The sequence below is a fragment of the Camelus ferus genome, chromosome 15, assembly GCF_009834535.1.
Source record: "Camelus ferus isolate YT-003-E chromosome 15, BCGSAC_Cfer_1.0, whole genome shotgun sequence".
Lineage (NCBI taxonomy): Eukaryota > Metazoa > Chordata > Mammalia > Artiodactyla > Camelidae > Camelus > Camelus ferus.
The window spans coordinates 22,548,352-22,569,679 of NC_045710.1; the positions used below are offsets into that span (position 1 = coordinate 22,548,352).

General features: G+C 34.6%; 1 protein-coding gene across 3 annotated transcripts in view; it reads left to right on the plus strand.

The window, feature by feature from the left end:
- The window catches only part of SLC30A6 (solute carrier family 30 member 6), a 43,732-nt gene that overhangs the window by 17,453 nt on the left and 4,951 nt on the right, over nucleotides 1-21,328 (plus strand). For 2 of the 3 annotated variants that reach the window (XR_004326224.1, XM_032497321.1), the window contains exons 7-13: nucleotides 199-234; nucleotides 956-1,050; nucleotides 3,265-3,313; nucleotides 3,628-3,747; nucleotides 6,071-6,173; nucleotides 7,095-7,142; nucleotides 8,206-8,274. Coding sequence is in view for 2 of the 3 variants with exons in the window: in XM_032497321.1 (XP_032353212.1) it covers nucleotides 199-234; nucleotides 956-1,050; nucleotides 3,265-3,313; nucleotides 3,628-3,747; nucleotides 6,071-6,173; nucleotides 7,095-7,142; nucleotides 8,206-8,274 (520 nt within the window). In the remaining variant the exon portion in view is untranslated. Of the gene's footprint in view, nucleotides 1-198; nucleotides 235-955; nucleotides 1,051-3,264; nucleotides 3,314-3,627; nucleotides 3,748-6,070; nucleotides 6,174-7,094; nucleotides 7,143-8,205; nucleotides 8,275-21,328 lie in introns of those variants that run through there. The other variant, XM_032497322.1, reaches the window with a different exon arrangement.

A 21,328-nucleotide genomic window follows, 5' to 3' on the forward strand; every position in this document is an offset into this window, starting at 1 on the left:
GAAACAGATTTGGTAGAGAAAGGTTGACATTACATGTTGGTAATTTGTGAATTTCCTTGCCTTGTCACTACCAACAATCAATACTTGGTTATCACAGTAAAAGATTTTGTGAACTTACTGGATTAATTATATATTTAATAAAGCCTTTTAACTTTATGATTTATAGGATTTATTTAATACACTAATTCTTTCTTTTAGTGCAGAACGCTTTTTGGAGCAGCCCGAGATACACACGTGAGATTTTGCTTTTGCCATATATAATTTACTGTTAAGTTTGATTCTCAGTTATTAATTGGTATATTGTTAAATAGTGGTTGCTTTGGCCAATATCAGAGTTAAGAGTGTGGCAATGTACATTTTACTGTTACTTCACAAGCGAAATCCCCAAATCCCAAGACTCCTTTTCATCCTTAACTGTTCCCAAGCCCTTACGTTTTTTCACCAGACAGGAAGGCCTTTCTACCCTGACCTGGGGTCCCTCAATATTTCCAGGCCCAGGTCAACACACTAAGCCAGCCCCATCTACTCTTCTGTAAGTTAGAATTTGATCCCTATAATCTTTTAGTAGCATCTGTAAAAAGATAGAATTATTATCTACCACATAGTTGCCAATTATGTAGACTTCACCTATTCTGATCATTTTAATTCAGACAGTCTGACCTGGCCGGTAGACTGTAAACCAAATACCATTAGCATTTATACAAATTTATTTCTAACAGCAGTCACCTATAAGAAGATAGTAATGCTAAGAGTTTTTTTGCCCTGTGTCGGATGGAGCAGCAGTAGACAGGACATGGGTCATGGGGTTAGAAACCAAGTTGAGATTTCTTGGTCTACAAATATCAAACCATTGAAGCAGACTACTCTGCCTTCCGATCTCTTTATCTCTCTGCATGCTGAAATTATGTATTACTATTACCAAGAAAAAAATAATGATGAATTTTGTTCTTTTTAGGGGAAGATTATTAGTTGGTACTTTTGTGGCTCTTTCTTTCAATCTCTTCACGATGCTTTCTATTCGGAATAAACCTTTTGCTTATGTCTCTGAAGGTATGTTTTTTTATTTACCGTTAATAAAAAAATACAGTTTATCTTTCATAAATTCAATCTTTTGTTTGTTTTATTCATAAATCAACAAGAAAGTATATCCTGAAGAGAAGAGAGGACCACCCCAAAGGTTCTAAAGTCTTCTCTAGGCAGAGAATTATAAAACAAAATCAAATTATTTCAAGCTTTAAAATAACACTGCTTAGGAACAGGCAGAACTGACGTGTATGTTGGATTATATGTAATGAAAAATTTCATTCACCAAATGACATGAATGAGATTTTAGATGTTATAACCTACCAAAGGAAAGTTTACTGCAAGCATTTTAGAAGCATCATTGTACTTAGAATAGTTGAATTGCTCATTGCAAATAATTATATTCTGTTAATTGAATAAGTTCCGAGGAAATTCTCTTGGGAAGTGGTGGGTAGGCATATATTTGAAAGTAGCAAAGCTTTATGCCTTTTGAAATATTTTTTTATTTTCAAATCTTTACAAATTCAGACTGACTTTTTACTTCAGTCATCTAAACTATTGGCATTTTTCAGTAATTTCAGTGTCTTGGAATCCTACTAACCAACAAAGGATTAATCACTGATGGATGGAGAAGAGAAAAAAGTGGGCTTTGTACATGGACCCACACACCCACACTTTGAAACAAAGATAGATGAGGTTCTTTTAAGATCTCACTGACTTAAACACCAATGCAATCAAGGGAAGAAAGCTTTTTGAAATACCCATTCAAGTTTAAACAACTTGAGTGTTATGAAGTATGAGTTGTATTTGTATGAATTAGAGTTTAAGAATTACTGCATGAGCTAGAAAGTTAAATAATGATATTTGTGATGATCAGAGTTATTTTGAAAAAGCTATAAATTATTAAAATAGTATGCTCATTCTAGAAATTTTAAGAAGGTATAAAGATTTGGAAACTATATCTCTTTGAAGATCAGAAAGAAACAATACTGATAATCAGGGTTATGATAAACTCATAACCTAGAGATAACATCTTAACATTTCTATTTTGTTCCTTTAACTTTTTTCTATGTACATATACATATTTTTTACAGACTTGAATTATGTCAATTTGCAATTTTATGTTTGGCTTTTTTCAGTTGCCATTGTTTTTTATTGCCTGTCATTAAATACTCTTTGAAAAAATGATTTTTGAATGCTTGCATAATAATTTGTAATGAATATTGTAAAACATTAGTCTATTGTTACACACTTCCAACTTTTCCTTTTATAAATAATGCTTTAACCACCTTTTTGTATAGAACTTCTTGTATGCATTTCTAATTCTTCTTTAGGATAAATTCCCAAAAAAATTATAAATCGGTTAAAAATACAGTATTTTTTAGGTCTTTGATATATATTGCCAAGTTTATTTCCAGAAAGATTATATAGTTTGTATTTTTATTAACTGGAAATGGAAGTTCCCAGAAACATCAAGATTTATTACGTTAGTTGAAATTTGAGTGCAGAATAATATTGAGCACTTTCTACCTGCCAGATTCTAAATGCTTTACATAGAACCCATTTAATTCTTCCTATACAAAATGAATTGTTTTATTATCCCCATTTTATCCTGAGACACTGTGAGATTGTCTCTTGCCCCAGGCCACACATCCAGTTAAGGGCAGAGCTGGTGTGAAGCCAGGTATTCTGGCATTAGAGTCTGCTCTTAACTGCTGTACTAGACTACGTTTTTAGGGCTTGCCAACCTTTTTTACATCATGGTATACATAAAAAATGAATATTTCTGTAGCACCCTGAGATAAATGTAAGAGGATGCCTGAGCCTGGAGGCTACTTGTCCGGGAACATTGACTGGGCAGGTGTCTGCATGTAGCCAGATCCCCACCTGTTTCTGATTGCTGAGGGAGTTAGTAATTGATGGAGCTGCAACCCATTCTCAGCATACTGGTTAGGAACCTCTGCTTTACAGTATAATGAGCCTTTAAAACTTCAAATTAATAGTAACAGTGACCTGTGTAAGTTCACTGATTCCTTCAGGTAAGCTATATATTGTAGTTGGAAAGTGCTTTTCATTTAGTATCTAAAAGGCATAAAAGAGAAAAGGTTCTAGGTTTGAGGAATAACGTGTCCTCTTGTTATACAGTCAAGGCCAAACTTTTTTTTTTAATGTAAGAAATTAAGTATTTCTGGTAGTGGTTTATTCTTCTATGTACGTAATTTAAGTACTTTCTTTTTAAAGCTGCTAGTACGAGTTGGCTTCAAGAACACGTTGCGGATCTTAGTCGAAGGTGAGATGTTACGAGGTTTCATGATAAACATAGCTTTGAAGGAATGCACAAGAAATGCCTCTGTCATGGAGACCACATTAGTCATTGCTGAGGTCACTCCATGAATCTCAGATCAAATTCTTATTCTCCCTTTACCTTCTCTTTTTAATTGATGATGCGAAAGAGACCTTTACAAGTGAGAGTGTTTTGTTTCCAATCCTCTTTGCTTTCTTTAAAAGATATGTGATACTAAAATACAAGTCATCTTTTATAAGATTTTCATCAGTAATACACAATTCTGCTAATGAGTACTCTTTTTGTTTGTTTTTTCATAGCTTGTGTGGAATTATTCCAGGACTTAGCAGTATCTTCCTTCCCCGGATGAATCCATTTGTTTTGATTGATCTTGCTGGAGCATTTGCTCTTTGTATTACATACATGCTAATTGAAATTAAGTAAGTGTTTTTAGTTGCTATCAAGTGTGTTTCAATTTCTAGGGCCTGACTTTTAAGGAGACCGGTAGGACGGATAGGGATTAAGTTTATAGTATATTTGCTTATGCCCTGTGTAACTTTGGGTCAAGTCTTGTCCTCAGGTGTCTTCATCTGAAAAATAAAGGGGGTTGGATTCAATGAAAAATTTTCACCACAATCTATAATGCAGACTGGAAAACAATTTATATTCCCTACTGCTGGCCTGATGAGAACAGGCCAGTGAAAGAGAGCACCACAGCTGCTGTTGCTGAACGAGGGAAGAGAAGTAGATATGAATCAGTTTTTAAAAAGCAGGCCTTTTAGGAAATGGACTTTACAGCTGCCTTAAGCTTAACATTTTATGACATGATTCTTTGACTCCCTACCCTTTTGTATACTCTCCCAGGATATCACATACAATTATTTGTTTTTATTTGCTACCTCAGTGTGATTTCTACACCTGTATTTCTAGCCCAGATCTCTGTTGAATTCCAAAAAGTAAATCTTACTTCTGTTCATGTCTACCTCAACTGAACCGATTTTTCCTATCCCCAAAACTGCTTTTTCTTGTATTTCCCATCTAAGTGAGTACTACTATCTATTCCATTGCGTTCTGTTTTTAAAGTGTGTTAAAACATACATAAAATTTACCATTTTAACCATTTTTAAGTTTACAGTTTGGTACTTTCACAGGCATTAGTACAATAGTTTGTTGTGCAACCATTATCATGATTTGTCTCCAGAACTTTTTCATCTTCCCTAACTGAAACTATATCCATTAGACAGTTATTACCCATTCCACCTCCCCCAGCCCCTGGCAACCACTATTCTACTTTCTGTCTCTATGAGTTTGACTACTCTAAGTTCTTCATATAAATGAAGTCATACATATTTGTTCTTTTGTGTCTGGCTTATCTCAGTGTAATGCCCTCAAGATCCATCCATGTCACAAATGGCAGGATTTCCTTCTTTCTCATGGCTGAATAATATTCCATTGTGTGTGTGTGTGTGTGTGTGTACGTGTACACCACATTTTCTTTATCCATCCATCTGTCAACAGACATGTAAATTGTTTCCATGTCTTGACTACTGGAAACAGTACTCTTATTTAATCTTTCTTTTTAATATTCATCTTTTCCTTCTTCCCATTCTTTTTCCTGAATTGAAGCCTTTATCGTCATTTCCTTTGCCTAATTTTAGAATTGTCTTCTGATCTTACAATTTGTATTCTCGTACATCTGTAGTTATCTGCTGTTTTGCTACTAATGTAATCATTAAAAGTTGCAAATCTGGACATAATATTTTCCTGTTTCAAAATCCTCTTCTTTGCATATTAAAAAAAATTAAAAGTTGTTAGCATGATGAAGCCTCTGCCAACCTACTAGCTATCCATCAATCTGTCTATACTTCAGTCTTTATAGTTTCATTGCTGCATCAGGGTTTTCATGCCCTTGCACATGGTGCTTTCACTGTCTGCAGTATCTTACTCCCATCATCTTGCTCATCTTTGAAGGCTCAGCTCAAATGTCACCTCTTTTTATGTTTAGCCTTCCTGGATTATTCCTGCCCCAGTAGGCTTGCCACTCACTCCTTTGTGCATCCGTAATAGGACTCCTTTGTACCCAAAGTCCTTTATTATGTTTTTCACACGTCAATCTCCTGCTATTTCAAAGGCAGAGACTATGTTTTAATTCATGTTTCTATTCCTAATATGTTTGAAAAAGTGACAGAGTACATGATCAGCTTGTAACCATCAGCATTTTGGTCAGTCTTGTTAAAAGAACAGTGAACTACTGGTGAGATGTTGCATTCAGTCACAGTGTTGTTATGACAGATTCCTGGAGAATCTCACCTTGGGAAATTCCTGAGGAGTTTTAAAAACATTTAACAGTAATTATTGGAAACTTATTGTTTACAGCAAAATAGAATCACTGATGAAGTCCATAAGTCTCTCCTTATCGGAAATTACCATATGAATATTTTTATTTGTTGCAGCAAATAGATATATATGAAATCTTTATAGTTGACAAGTAGATTGAAAATACATAGTGGGGAAATGCTCGTATTTTTTTTCTTCATTATCTCTCTTTGTACCAATTAACATAATTATTAGTTATTTTCCACTAAACTTTGGTGAGAAAGAATTCTGAAAACTTTCTTTTCCTTTTTGATGTTCCCATTGGTAGTAGTGACCAACTGTGATAAAACAGTCTTGTTGCTTTAGATAATTAATGTTTAGTAGATTAAATTGTAAGAAACCCAATGAAGCATACATTTAAGATTTAGAATTGTTTTTTCCTTTTAGTAATTATTTTGCTGTAGACACTGCCTCAGCAATAGCCATTGCGCTGATGACATTTGGCACTATGTATCCTATGAGCGTGTACAGTGGGAAAGTATTACTCCAGGTAACGGTCTTCTTTCAGTGTGCATGCTTAAAATTATCCATGTTCTTTTACCAGATTATGAAACTATATGTGTTTCTTCTACCAGATTGTGAAATTTTTAGCCACTGGATGGCCCTGTTAGAAATGAAGCCAGACAGTAATCTCTGAAATTTGTATAATAAGGACCAGGTGAAATTATAGTGATGCACAAAATAGGCACAGATCATCATGCATTTATAATGTAAGACAAAAATCATAAACGAAAAAAGAAGTTTTCCTCTAATAATGTTTCAAGTAAAAACAATATTGCTTAAAATTATTTTTGAGATATTTATTTTCCTATAATAAATATACTTTGGCTATTGTATAATCTTGTTATAATTGTTTTCTTATTTCCTATCCTTGAGTTAGTGAGACTTTTAAATTTCAGAGTAAAAGTTAAAAAATGATAAATCACTATGTATTGAAACAAAAGGAACACCTGTCAACAAGGCCCTGAATAGAAAGGTTGTTCCCCAGGACTAGATGTATACGTCAGCACTGCTTTTCCTTCTGTCTTTCCTGCATGCCTTTTCTAATACTTACGGGTTGTATCTCCCTGTCCAGAAGCAGTAACAACAATAAGATACTAGTTGTATAGTGCTATGACTTACACAAAACATTGCTTTCTTAAAGATTTTTTTGTTGATTGGTTGGTTCTTTAAGGCTTATTTAGTTCTAGAGATAGCAGCTTCTTTGTGAGATAAAAAATAAGCCTGGGCTGACTCCTGATGTTGCTCCAATAGTGAGCCAGTTAAAACCTCTCTTCTCTAAATTGTGTTAGGGCACATGTCAAACAGAGCAAAGACTGGTATAGAACCCATTTTTTTTAAGTGTCAAGACCACTGTTTCAAAAGTTTTTTTATCTCCCTAGATTGATATTTTATTTTGCTTTTTCCCCAGACAACACCACCCCATGTTATTGGTCAGTTGGACAAACTTATCAGAGAGGTAAGATGAAATAGTAAGTAAAAAAAAATTTTTTGAACAGTGTTGCACTGGCAGTTTAATATGGCCCTGAAAGGGATACTTATCAATTCCTCTCACAAATCATTGGCCAAAACTCATTTTAGTTTATAACTAGAGAATGCAAAGAATGAGTACAAATAAGTTCAACCCTTTTTTTAGAATTTTCTTTTAGAGGAGTTTGTGTTCTTTATAATGACACAGTCAGATATAACATAGTGACAAAAATAGAAAAATTTGATGAATTGCTCAGTCTGGAAGCCAAATTCACTTGAAATAATGTGAAAAGTAATGGTCTAAGGCCACACTTTTTGCTGCGTAAGTGCTGTGATTTTTATGATTCTGTATTCAAACAGGATTTTGATTGAGTCAGAGGCCACTTTTATAGGTTGATTGCTTCACCACCTAACATCTTATCTGTGTGTTTATATTTTGTATTGTTATAAAATTCAACTTGTTAACTAATGAAAGAATAAGATAATCAAATAATTTGGATGTTGAGAGTATTTTAAACTATTGGTTGTCAGTATCACAAAGGCCACTCTGATCAGTATAGCTGGCTGCTTGTCCCAGCTAATGGAGCCTGCGCCACTGTACCAGTGGGCCACACGCAGTATATCTGGCTTTGGAATTTCCTTTTGGCCCACATCCAGATAACATCCTGTGTTGTACAGAAATTTGTTAAAGGGAATTCAGAGAAAGAAATGATCAAGAAGACAAAAAAAAATAATAATACCACAAGTGCTGGATACCATACTAATAAAATGAAAAGAACCATAGACTGTTGAACAAAGTGGGGATGGGGGTGTAAAGACCTGATTCTGCAAAGATTGCTGCAGGTAAGAAACTGGAAAATAAAGCCCTGACTCAGTACCGAACAAGCAGAAATGGTATCTTGAGTGAATGGTCTGGGACTTCTCTTGGCTAATGAGTATCTTCATGTAGGGTTTGGTCATGTCATTTCTAGGCGTAGAGCAAGTCCATAATGTGACTGAACTGTGTTGAATATGTCAAATGCAAACAGCCCTATTTCTGTGTTTTTGATTAGGTGTCTACCTTGGATGGAGTTTTGGAAGTCCGAAATGAGCATTTCTGGACCCTAGGTTTTGGCTCATTGGTATGTTTTCTACGTATTATTTCAGTTATAATTTAAAACATGGTTTATAATTTTTTTAACTGAAAAAAAATTTCTGTAAAATTTTTATAGAATCTATGATTCCCATTTCTATTCAATAAAGTCAGAAATATAGATGGATTCAGTAACCAAAGTGAGATTAATTAAGGGTTATTTTTCTTTATTTTTTTCCTTTCACACTAAATGATCTTAATACTGGGCTGTCCAAAAAAAACAAATCCATAATCATACATTCCTATATATGAAAATGTTGCAAAAGTAAGAAGTGCAATTATTTTCTTTCTTACTACAGTTCTAATTTTGGAGATTTTTGCTGAGTATGCTGAAGAGTTATAGTAACAGCTTCCTTCAGCATAAAATTCCATGTTTTCTAATCCAATTTAGACCTCATTACCAAAGAGACTGTTACAGCATGGTTTCATTCCTCTGGCAGGAATGGTGAGGAAAGCAAAGGAAAGTACCCAGAAAAAAAATATTTTAAACCACCATTGTCTTATCATATACGGAAAACTGCCATTGATGTTTTGGTATTAATATTTACACATATACTCTCTTTAGAAAATGAGATCATGCTGTTATACAATTTGTTCTTTTCACTCAATATATCATGAACAATTTTCCATGTTATCACTTACTGCTCTTCTACAAAATTATTTTTTAAAAAACAAATAGGATTTGACTTTTATAAAATAACCCAGATTTCAAGGGTAGGCAAATTAGGGTTGGTCCAACAGCTCAATGATAAAACCACTTTGCAGTCTTTAGCTTCAGGCTTGTGCTCTTTTAGTGGAAAAATGGCTACTTCATCTCTCCCTTCTTTTCTTTCCCTCTCTAGTTATTTTGGATATCTAAAGCTCATTCTGTCATGAATTCTTCAGGAAGGGCCCTTGGGAACAATATTCCCTAAATTTTTGAATGTTGAAAACAATTGTGAACATTGTACTTGAAAATCATTTGGCTGGATATAAAATCCTGAGCACGTATTTTACTTCCTTGAGTTTCCTGAATATATTACTCCATTTACCTCTGGCATAAAGCATTACTATGGTAAAGCCTGATGATCATAGTCTGATTTTTTTTCCCTCTTAAATATGTGACTTGATCACTTTGCCTGGATACCCAAAAGATTTTTTTTTAAGTCCAGTAACTTTATTAGAATATGTTTTGGTGTTGATCGTTTTGGATCAGTTATTTCCGGTATGCAGTATACCCTTTCAATAATTTTATTTCAAAAACAGTTTTTTAAAACTTTCAGGAAAGTGTTCTTTTATTAAAAGTTCATAATATTTTGTGGTTTTTTTTTTTTTTTTCTTTTTTAGAAGGAAACTCCTATTATAAGCATGTTGGATCTTTGCCTTTCTTTCATATGTGTTATTTTCTTTTAATTTCCTTATTATCTCAATTTCTTTTTGATTTTTTTAACATTTTTTATTGATTTATAATCATTTTACAATGTTGTGTCAAATTCCAGTGTTCAGCACAATTTTTCAGTTATTCATGGACATATACACACTCATTGTCACATTTTTTTCTCTGTGAGTTATCATAACATTTTCTGTATATTTCCCTGTGCTATACAGTGTAGTCTATTTTGAAATCCCAGTCTATCCCTTCCCACCCTCCACCCCCCTGGTAACCACAAGTCTGTATTCTCTGTCTGTGAGTCTATTTCTGTCCTTTATTTATGCTTTGTTTTTGTTTGTTTGTTTGTTTTTGTTTTTTAGATTCCACATATGAGCGATCTCATATGGTATTTTTCTTTCTTTTTCTGGCTTACTTCACTTAGAATGACATTCTCCAGGAGCATCCATGTTGCTGCAAATGGCATTATGTTGTTGGTTTTTATGGCTGAGTAGTATTCCATTGTATAAATATACCACATCTTCTTTATCCAGTCACCTGTTGATGGACATTTAGGCTGTTTCCATGTTTTGGCTATTGTAAATAGTGCTGCTATGAACATTGGGGTGCAGGTGTCATCCTGAAGTAGATTTCCTTCTGGATACAAGCCCAGGAGTGGGATTCCTGGGTCATATGGTAAGTCTATTCCTAGTCTTTTGAGGAATCTCCACACTGTTTTCCATAGTGGCTGCACCAAACTGCATTCCCACCAGCAGTGTAGGAGGGTTCCCCTTTCTCCACAGCCTCTGCAGCATTTGTCATTTGTGGATTTTTGAATGACGGCCATTCTGACTGGTGTGAGGTGATACCTCATTGTAGTTTTGATTTGCATTTCTCTGATAATTAGTGATATTGAGCATTTTTTCATGTGCTTTTTGATCGTTTGTATGTCTTCCTTGGAGAATTGCTTGTTTAGGTCTTCTGCCCATTTTTGGATTGGGTTGTTAATTTTTTTCATATTGAGTCGTATGAGCTGCTTATATATTCTGGAGATCAAGCCTTTGTCGGTTTCACTTGCAAAAATTTTCTCCCATTCCGTAGGTTTTCTTCTTGTTTTATTTCTGGTTTCCTTTGCTGTGCAGAAGCTTGTAAGTTTCATTAGGTCCCATTTGTTTATTCTTGCTTTTATTTCTTCTAGGAGAAAATTTTTGAGATGTATGTCAGATAATGTTTTGCCTATGTTTTCCTCTAGGAGGTTTATTGTATCTTGTCTTATGTTTAAGTCTTTAATCCATTTTGAGTTGATTTTTGTATATGGTGTAAGGGAGTGTTCTAGCTTCATTGTTTTACATGCTGCTGTCCAGTTTTCCCAACACCATTTGCTGAAGAGACTGTCTTTATTCCAATGTATATTCTTGCCTCCTTTGTCAAAGATGAGTTGACCAAAAGTTTGTGGGTTCATTTCTGGGCTCTCTTTTCTGTTCCATTGGTCTATATGTCTGTTTTGGTACCAATACCATGCTGTCTTGATGACTGTAGCTCTATAGTATTGTCTGAAGTCTGGGAGAGTTATTCCTCCAGCCTCTTTCTTTCTCTTCAGTAATGCTTTGGCAATTCTAGGTCTTTGATGGTTCCATATGAATTTTATTATGATTTGTTCTAGTTCTGTGAAATATGTCCTGGGTAATTGGATAGGGATTGCATTAAATCTGTAGATTGCCTTGGGCAGTGTGACCATTTTAACAATATTGATTCTTCCAATCCAAGAGCATGGAATATCTTTCCATTTTTTAAAGTCTTCTTTAATTTCCTTCATCAGTGGTTTATAGTTCTCTGTGTATAATTTCACCTCCTTGGTTAGATTTATTCCCAGATATTTTATTACTTTGGGTGCTATTTTAAAGGGGATTGTTTCTTTACTTTCTTCTTCTGTTGATTTATCGTTAGTGTAAAGAAATGCAACTGATTTTTGAACGTTAATTTTGTAACCTGCTACCTTGCTGAATTCTTCAATCAGCTCTAGTAGCTTTTGTGTGGACCTTTTAGGGTTTTCTATATATAGTAACATGTCATCAGCATATAATGACACTTTTACCTCTTCTTTTCCAATTTGGATCCCTTTTATTTCTTTCTCTTGCCTGACTGCTGTGGCTAGGACTTCCAAGACTATGTTGAATAGGAGTGGTGATAGTGGGCATCCTTGTCTTGTCCCAGATTTTAGTGGGAAGCTTTTGAGTTTTTCACCGTTGAGTACTATGCTGGCTGTAGGTTTGTCATATATAGCTTTTATTGTGTTGAGATATGTTCCCTCTTTACCCACTTTGGCGAGAGTTTTTATCATAAATGGGTGTTGAATTATATCAAATGCTTTTTCTGCATCGATTGAGATGATCATGTGGTTTTTGTCCTTTCTCTTGTTGATGTGATGTATTACACTGATTGATTTGCGTATGTTGAACCAGCCTTGTGTCCCTGGGATGAACCCCACTTGGTCATGATGTATAATCTTTTTTATGTGTTGTTGGATTCTATTTGCTGAAATTTTGGTGAGGATTTTGGCGTCTATGTTCATCAGTGATATTGGCCTATAATTCTCTTTTTTTGTAGTGTCTTTGCCTGGTTTTGGTATCAGGGTGATGGTGGCTTCATAGAATGAGTTTGGGAGTATTCCCTCCTTTTCAATCTTCTGGAAGAGTTTGAGAAGGACTGGTATGAGTTCTTCTTTGTATGTTTGGTAGAATTCCCCGGTGAAGCCGTCCGGTCCTGGACTTTTATTTGTAGGGAGGTTTTTAATTGCTATTTCTATTTCCTTTCTAGTGATCGGATTGGTCAAGTGTTCAGATTCTTCTTGATTCAGTTTTGGTGGACAGAATGTTTCCAGAAACTTGTCCATCTCCTCTAGGTTATCCAGTTTGGTTCCATATAGTTTTTCATAATATTCTCGTATGATATTCTGTATTTCTATTTTGTTTGTTGTAATTTCTCCATTTTCCTTTCTTATTTTGCTAATTTGTGCTCTCTCTTTTTTCTTCTTTGTGAGTTTGGCCAGAGGTTTGTCGATTTTATTTACTTTTTCAAAAAACCAGCTTTTGGTTTGGTTGATTTTTTCTATGGTCTTGTTAATCTCTATTGTATTTAATTCCTCCCTGATCTTTATTATTTCCTTCCTTCTGCTGCTTTTTGGGGCTTTTTGTTCTTCTTTTTCTAATTCATTCAGGTGGTGGGTTAAATTGTTTATTTGAGATTGTTGGCCTGTATCGCTATAAACTTCCCTCTTAGCACTGCCTTTGCTGTGTCCCATAGGTTTTGAGTGGTTGTGCTTTCATTATCATTTGTCTCAAGGTATTTTTTAATTTCAGCTTTGATTTCCTCATTGATCCATTGTTTTTTCAATAACATATTGTTTAATCTCCATGCTTTCCTTTTTTTCTCCTTTGTTTCTCTGTTGTTGATTTCCAGTTTCATGGCATTGTGGTCAGTAAAGATGCTTGAGATAATTTCTATCTTCTTAAAATTGTTGAGGTTTCTTTTGTGCCCAAGTACATGATCGATCCTGGAAAATGTTCCATGTGCACTTGAAAAGAATGTATATCCTATTTTTTGGGGGTGTAATGCTCTGAAAATATCCACCAAATCTAGTTTTTCTATTGTAGTATTTAATTTCTCTGTTGCCTTGTTTATTTTCTGTCTGGAAGATCTGTCTAGTGATGTTAATGCAGTGTTAAAATCTCCAACTATGATTGTATTCCCATCAATATCCCCCTTTATCTCTGTTAGTAATTCTTGTATGTACTTAGGTGCTCCTATATTGGGTGCATATATATTAACGAGTGTAATATCCTCATCTTGTATCACTCCTTTAATCATTATAAAATGTCCTTCTTTATCTTTCTTTATGGCCTTTGTTTTAAAGTCTATTTTGTCTGAAATCAGTACTGCAACACCTGCTTTTTTGGCTTTTCCATTTGCATGGAATATCCTTTTCCATCCTTTCACTCTCAATCTGTATGTGTCCTTCTCCCTAAAGTGGGTCTCTTGTATGCAGCATATTGAAGGTTCTTGCTTTATTATCCAGTCTGCCACTCTGTGTCTTTTGACTGGAGCATTTAGTCCATTAACATTTACAGTAATTAATGATAGATGTGTGTTTATTGCCATTTTGAACTTATCTTTGCAGTTGAATTGGTATATCCTCTTTGTTCCTTTCTTCTTCCTTTTGTGGTTTGGTAATTTTCCTTTGTATTATCATGGATTTTATTTACTTTTTGTGACTCCTTTGTAAATTTTTGGCTTGTGGTTACCCTTTTTTGTAAATCTATCAACCCATTACTATAACTGTTTTTATTAAACTGATAGTAACATGATCTCAAACCCATCCTACTGTTAAAAAAATTTAAAAAAGAAAAAAATATTCTATATTTCCCTGCCTCCCTCTCCCACTCTCAGTGATTTGTATGTCTTCTTTTATAATTTCATGTTTACTTTATTTGTAATTCATGAGTTATCACCTTTCCAGTTGTGTGTTTCTCATTTCTGTAGCATCCTGCTGCTTTTCTATTTAGAATAGCCCTTTCAATATTTCTTTTAGCATGGGTTTAGTGTTGCTAAACTCCTGCAGCTTTTTTTTTGTCTGTGAAACTCTTTATTTCTCCTTCTATCCTCAAGGATAGCCTTGCTGGACAAAGGATCCTAGGCTGCATCTTTTTTTCATTCAGGGCTTTGAATATATCTTGCCACTCCCTTCTGGCCTGTAGTGTTTGTGTAGAGAAATCAGCTGAGAGCCTTATGGGGGTTCCCTTGTAACTTACTCTTTGCTTTTCTCTTGCTGCCTTTAGAATCATTTCTTTATCCTTGACTCTGGCCATCTTGATTATGGTATGTCTTGGTGTGGGTCTATTTGGGTTCTTTCTGTTTGGGACCCTCTGAGCTTCCTGTACTTGGATATCTGATTCCTTCTTTAAGTTTGGGAAGTTTTCAGTCATGATTTCTTCAAAAACCTTTTCAATCCCCTTTGATCTTTCTTCTCCTTCTGGGACCCCTATTATGCAAAGATTGGGACGCTTTATATTATCCCATAGGTCCCTTATGCTATTTTCATTATTTTTTATTTGCTTATCTTGTAGTTCTTCTGAATGGGTGTTTTCTATTGCCCTGTCTTCTAGATCACTTATTCGTTCCTCTGCATTATCTAGTTGGCTTTGCACAGCTATTAGATCATTCCTCATCTCTGTCAGTGAGTTTACCGATTCTACTTGGCTCTTCTTTATAGCTTCAATTTCATTTTTGACATATTTTATATCTCTAAACACTATGTCTTTTAATTCCTTCAGCAATTCGATCACTCCTTTTTTGAAATCTTGATCTAGTAGGCTATCAATGTCTATTTCGTTGATCTTTCTTTCAGGGGATTTCTCTTGTTCTTTTAATTGGGAAAGGTTTTTCTGTTTCTTCATCTTGCTCATACCTCTTTGGCACTGTGGTTTATGGAGTATCAGTTGTTTATTTTGGTCCTTAAGGATTTTATCTATCTGATGTCTATTTAGGAATAGAACTTAGGAAAAAAAGAAAAAAAAATAAGAGAGAGAGAGAGAGAGAATTTTAAAAGAAGGGAGAAAGAGGGTTTGAAAACAGTGTATAATGAATAATAGAAGGGTGAGTTGAAGCAGAGTATTAATCGGGTTGAGACGTCCTTTTGAAACCTTTACAAAAAAAGGGGGGGGGATGAATAGATGTATTTGAAACCTGTGTCTAATCAATAGCAGGACATCAAAACCCAAGAGAAATAGAAATGAATTAAGAAGTAAAGATTAAGAGAGTAATAGAAAATAGAAAAGGTAAAAACAGATTTAAAAAAAAAGGGGGGGGGGGTGTTTGTCGGTGTTCTCCTGGAGTCTGTGTGCTTTTAATGTGAAGTCTTTCTGTCTTTGTCCTGTTTTGGAAGCTCAGCTTGCTGTTTTCAGAGGCCCTCCGTTGGCGCCCTCTTCTGTGCTGCTCCCAGCACCTGTCGGCAAGCAGATCGCGCCTCCTCCTAACACTGGGTCAGGTGCAGCTCTCCTCTGCTGTGGGTGGGCGAGTCGCTGCCCCTCCGGATGCCGCAGTCAGATGTTGCAGACTGGCCGGGTAGGAGGGTGGGTCGTGCCCCCTCCCAGCACCTCCGTCAGGGGCTGTGTTCCTGCCCGAAAGGCGGGGGGCCGCTCTCGCTTTACCTGCGCCGCCGCAGGTAGCTCCGCTGCTCTGTGCGGCTGCGCGCTCCGCCTGGTCGGCGCTCCGCCCTGGTCGGCGCTCGTCTTTTTGATTTTTAACATTTCCTTCTTTTACCTTTTTTTTCTCTTACAGTATACCTGTATGCTTATTTGCTTTTGTATTCCTTCTAGTTTAATCTTTGTTTCTGAAATAATTTTTTTGTTGTATTTCTAATGGCCATCTCATTTCTGAAGTTTTCTAATTCTGACTTGTATTGTTTTTATTTTATGTCTTTCAGCTTGATTTGTAAAAATAGGTAATAGTTCTCATCAGTTTTGTAGGTAAATCTTTCTGGTGATCTTTTGTAATCTGTTCTGTATTCTCTTTTTCTTATGATAATTTTGTGTGGAATTGGATTTAATCCTTTCCTTTCGTTCCTTTTTATGTGAAATTCATTTTCCTGTACTTTAAAATAAAAAATGGTTTAGGGTAGTGTGTCTAAATTCATGGTTCTAGAACTCCCTCTTCTGATGAGTCTGTGAAGTGAAAAGTTTTTTCTTTCTCCTGTTTCTTTTCCTCTCTCATTTGTATCTGAACCTTCTTTATCCTTTGTCTCTACTGTGTTGCTCAATTTGGATTCTGTTCCCATTTGTTTCTCCTTAATGTGGAGCTTTGTACTGGAAGGGAGCTTTGCTTGGTTACTTTTGAGAGCTCATAGGGCTCAGACTACTCCAGCTCTTCATATCTTATTGCAGACCCAGTGTATTTAACACTATTGAAATGTACAGAACACTAGCTGCTTATCTCAGATTCACTGTCCTAGATTTCCATTAAGAACTGGTTAACTGCTGTGGAGTTTTTAGGTTACTCAAATGGCCTGTTACATTCTTCTTCGCAGATGCTCATACCTTGCAGGTCTTACAGTTTGTATTTGGGTTTTCTCAAGGGTATCATGTTAATCTAGTTTTTTGTAGATGTCTGTCAGTTAGGGTTTGCTGTCTTAGTTTCTCTGTTTTTATGGGGATATTTGAGGTCTTTTAAGAATTCCAACATAATTCATAATGACTGCAGTCTTACAGTATATGAATATACTATAATTTATTTAATCAGTCCCCTAAGGGATAACTTATTTATCATTTTCCCCATATAAACAGGGCTGGAATGAACATTTTTGTGGAATACTCTTTGCACATACCTGTGATTATTCCTTAAGATTATTTTTTAGAAATGGGTTCTATTAGTCAAAGGGTACTTAAATTTTTTTTTAGCTTTTGATAGAAATAGCCAAATTGCTTTCCAGAAATGATTTTACCAATTGACAGTCCTGCAGTAATGTAGTTCATTTTAAATTATTCTTTTAATTGTACTGATAGTAACAATTAATAGACAAATGTTTATTTAGCTAGGTGGCTTATAAACACAAAAACTACACTCATCTCTACAGTTCAGAACTTGGCCATCCAACGACCTCACCTATGTAGTGCCTAATTAAGGCAGAGGAAATTAATAAAACAAGCTTTTGAGCTACCAAGATTAATTGTCACAAAAGCCATAGATTAATGCAAACACCATTATCATAGGAGACTCTGTTCAAGCTCATACTTGGAAATGGTTTTCGCTTGTACTTCGATTTCCATGTCAGAATGATAGAGGAGATACAGCATCTTTTATAGTTTTATATAGTGACAACTGTGAGGTGGTTGTGGCAAAGAAAAGGGTAAAATGGCTTGTCTTACCTAAAAGTAATAAACTGTAAGTCAGATTCAAGCAGTAAGATTCTTTAATCTCATGATTGACAAAACCCTCTTCTTACTTACTGCTCAAGTCATAGATTCAGACCAGTTGTAACTAAACCAGCTATTTTGCCAATTTATGTGCAGTTTATGCTTTGTTACAAATTTTCTTTTTTTTTAATATGAGTTTATATAGAAATCAACATGGAGTGTCTGCTAGATATTTTATTTACTATATATTTTTGTTTTACTTTTTGTGTTTTTTTAATTTACTATGTATTTTTAAGTTTTTATTATACAAATAGTACCCCATTGTTAGAAAAATTAGGACTTACAGTTGTCAAAAAAAAAGTGAACAGAAATCTTTAATAATTCTACCATCTGGAGATAAGTGCTGTCATTATTTTTTTTCTCTCAACATAGTGATTTGATATTATAGATTACACATCATACAAAGTTACAAATATTGACTGTATGCCCTGTGCTGTACATTATACTCCTGTGACTTAACATTTTTTATAACTGACAGTTTGTACCTCTCATTGCCCTTCACCTGTTTCTCCCCTTCCCCCACCCCTCTCTCTTCTAGTAACCACTAGTTCTTTGTATTTATGAGTCTATTTCTGTTTTGTTATATTTGTTCATTTGCTTTTTTTTTTTTCAGATTCTACATATAAGTAAAAACATACAGTATTTGTCTTTCTCTACCTGACTTATTTCACTAAGCATAATACCCTCCAGGTCCATCCAAGTTGTCACAAATGGCACGGTTTCATTCTTTATTATGGCTGAGTAATATTCCATTCTATATATATATACCACATCTTTTTTATCCATTCATCTGTTGTTGGACACTTAAGTTGCTTAGATATCTTACTATTGTAAATAATGCTGCTGTTAACATTGGGGTGTGTGTATCTTTTTGAATTAGTGTTTTCATTTTCTTCAGATAAATACCTAAGTGTGTAATTGCTGGGTCGTATGGTAATTCTGTTTTTTATTTCTTGAGGAACCTCCGTACAGTTTTCCCTACTGGGTATACCAATTTACATTCTCAACAATAATATGCTATGGTTCCCTTTTCTCCACGTCCTTGCCAACACTTGTTAATTTTTGTCTTTTTGACAATAGTCATTTTGACAGGTATGAAATGATATCTCCTTGTGATTTTGATTTGCATTTCCCTGTTTATTACTGATATTTAGCATCTTTTCATGTGCCAGTTGGCCTCTTGTATGTTTTCTTTGGAGAAATGGCTATTCAGATCCTCTGCCCATTTTTTAATTGTTTTTTTTTTTCTCTTGAGTTATATGAGTTCTTTATGTCCTTATTAGACATGTTGTTTGCAAATATCTTCTCCCATTTAGTAGGTTGCCTTTTTTTGTTGATGGTTTCTGTGTTCGTTGCAAAAGTGTTTTAGGGCCCATTTGTTTATTTTTGCTTTTGTTGCCCTTGCCTGAGGAGACAGATCAAAAAAATATTGCTGAGACCAGTGTCAAAGAGCTTACAGCCTGTGTTTTCTTCTAGGAGTTTTATAGTTTCAGGTGTTAAACTCAAAATGGATTAAAGACCTAAATTTATTTGTGTATATGATATGAGAAAATGTTGTTTTTCTTTCTTTTGCATGTAGCTGTCCAGTTTTCCCAACACCACTTGTTGAAGGGACCATCTTTTCCCCATTGTATTTTCTTGCTTCCTTTGTTGTAGTTGAATTGACCGTATGTGTGTGGATTTATTTCTGGGCTTTCTATTCTTTCAATTGATCTGTGTGTCTTTTTGTGCCAGAACTATAGTATTTGGATTACTGTATTATATATAGTGTGTATATATATGTATATAAGGGGTGTGTATGTGTGTGTATGTAGTATAGTTTAAAGTCAGGGAGGGTGGTACCTATGTTCTTCCTTCTCAAGATTGTTTTGGCTGTTTGGGGTCTTTTGTGATTCCATACAGATTTTAGGATTATTTGTTCTAGTTCTATGAAAAATGCCATGGGTATTTTTTAAAGGATTGCGTTGAATCTGTAGATTGCTTTGAGTAGTATGGACATTTTAACAATATTAATTCATCTAGTCCATGAACACAAACAATCTTTGCATATATTGGTATCATTCTTTCATTGGTGTCTTACAGTTTTAGAGTATAAGTCTTTCACCTCCTTGGTTAAGTTTATTCCTAGGTATTTTTATTCTTTTTGATTGTAAATGGGATTTTCTTGTGTTTTGGGGGATAGTCCATTATTAGTATTTAGAAATGCAGCAGATTTCTTTATATTAGTTTTGCATCCTGTGGCTCTACTGAATTCATTTATTAGTTCTAATAGTTTTTTTGTGGAGTCTTTAGGGTTTTATATATATAGTATTATGTAATCTGTGAATGGTGATAATTTTACTTCTTCCCTTTCAATTTGGATGCCTCTTTTTTCTTATTCTTATCTGACTGCTATGTCTAGGGCTTCCAATACTATGTTAAATAGAAATGGCAACAGTGGGCATCGTTATCTTCTTCCTGATTTTAGAAGAAAAGCTTTTAGCTTTTCATCATTGAGTATTGTTAGCTGTGTGTTTGACATAAATGACCTTTATTATGTTGAGGTATATTCCATCTATCGCAACTTTGTTGAGAGGTTTTATCATGAATGGATGTTGAGTTTTGTCAGATGCTTGTTCTGTATCTGTTTGAGGTGATCATGTGGTATCATCCTTGGTATTTTTCTGTGTGTATGTTTTAATCAAAATGGGATTGTTTTATCTCTTATTTTATTATCTACTTTAAAAACAAAATGTATGATGAGTATTTTTTCAAGCTAATAAACATACTTCTAACCAACATTGTAATGCCTGGTGCGCTCTGTCCTCCTAGTAATCTAGGCTAGGAACCTTGAGATTGTCTTTGATGTGTTCATCTCCCTCTTTCATTGTATCTAATTGACTGTCAAGTTCTTCTGTTTCAAATCCATGGAATATCATGAATCCTTCTGTCCCTCTCTGATCCCACTATATCTGTCCTGTCTTTTAGCCCTCTTCATTTCTAACCTAGACTGTTAGTCATTTCCTACCTAATTAGAAATTATCCATACCTACCATTTTTCTGAACTCCAATTAATTTTACTTCTCTTAAATTACTGCAGCTAAAACTCCTTGTTCATGATTTTTAGAGCCCTCTGCTAGCCTTTTCTTTTAACCTTATTAACCCAACCTATTTTTCTTTCTTTTTTCCATTCTTTCTTTCCTTTTCTGTTTATTCCTTTCCTCCTCCTTTTCTTTTCTATCATTATTTTTATGCCCCCTGAAATATTTGTACTTCTTTTTATATAGTAATATTGCTTATTTTTTCCCAAACATGCCACAGATTTTAATTGCTATTCCCTCAGCTTGAAATGCCTGTCTCTGTCTTTTGAAATTTCATTTAACCACCAACCCTAGATCAAATGCCACCTTCTTTTGAAGTCTTCCTCAATTGGAATTAATTACCTACCTTTTCTGCCCTTCCAGTGAATTTCCCTATATGGCATTTGTATTCTACCTTGTGTTATAACATGCCTGCCATCCTCCTACGTGGATTTCTCTTTTTTTAAATTTTAAAAAGTCTCATTTAAAGAGTCATAAATTGAAATTTTATTAATTCATTACATTGATAATCACTACTAAGTAGTCTTTCAGGATTATCAAGACATTAAGCTTTCTCTTGTTTTAAAGAAAATGCCAAGTACTGTTACAACCAAATCATAAATAAAATGTTTATTTCTAATGGAATTTTCAGTAGTATAATTCTAAGCA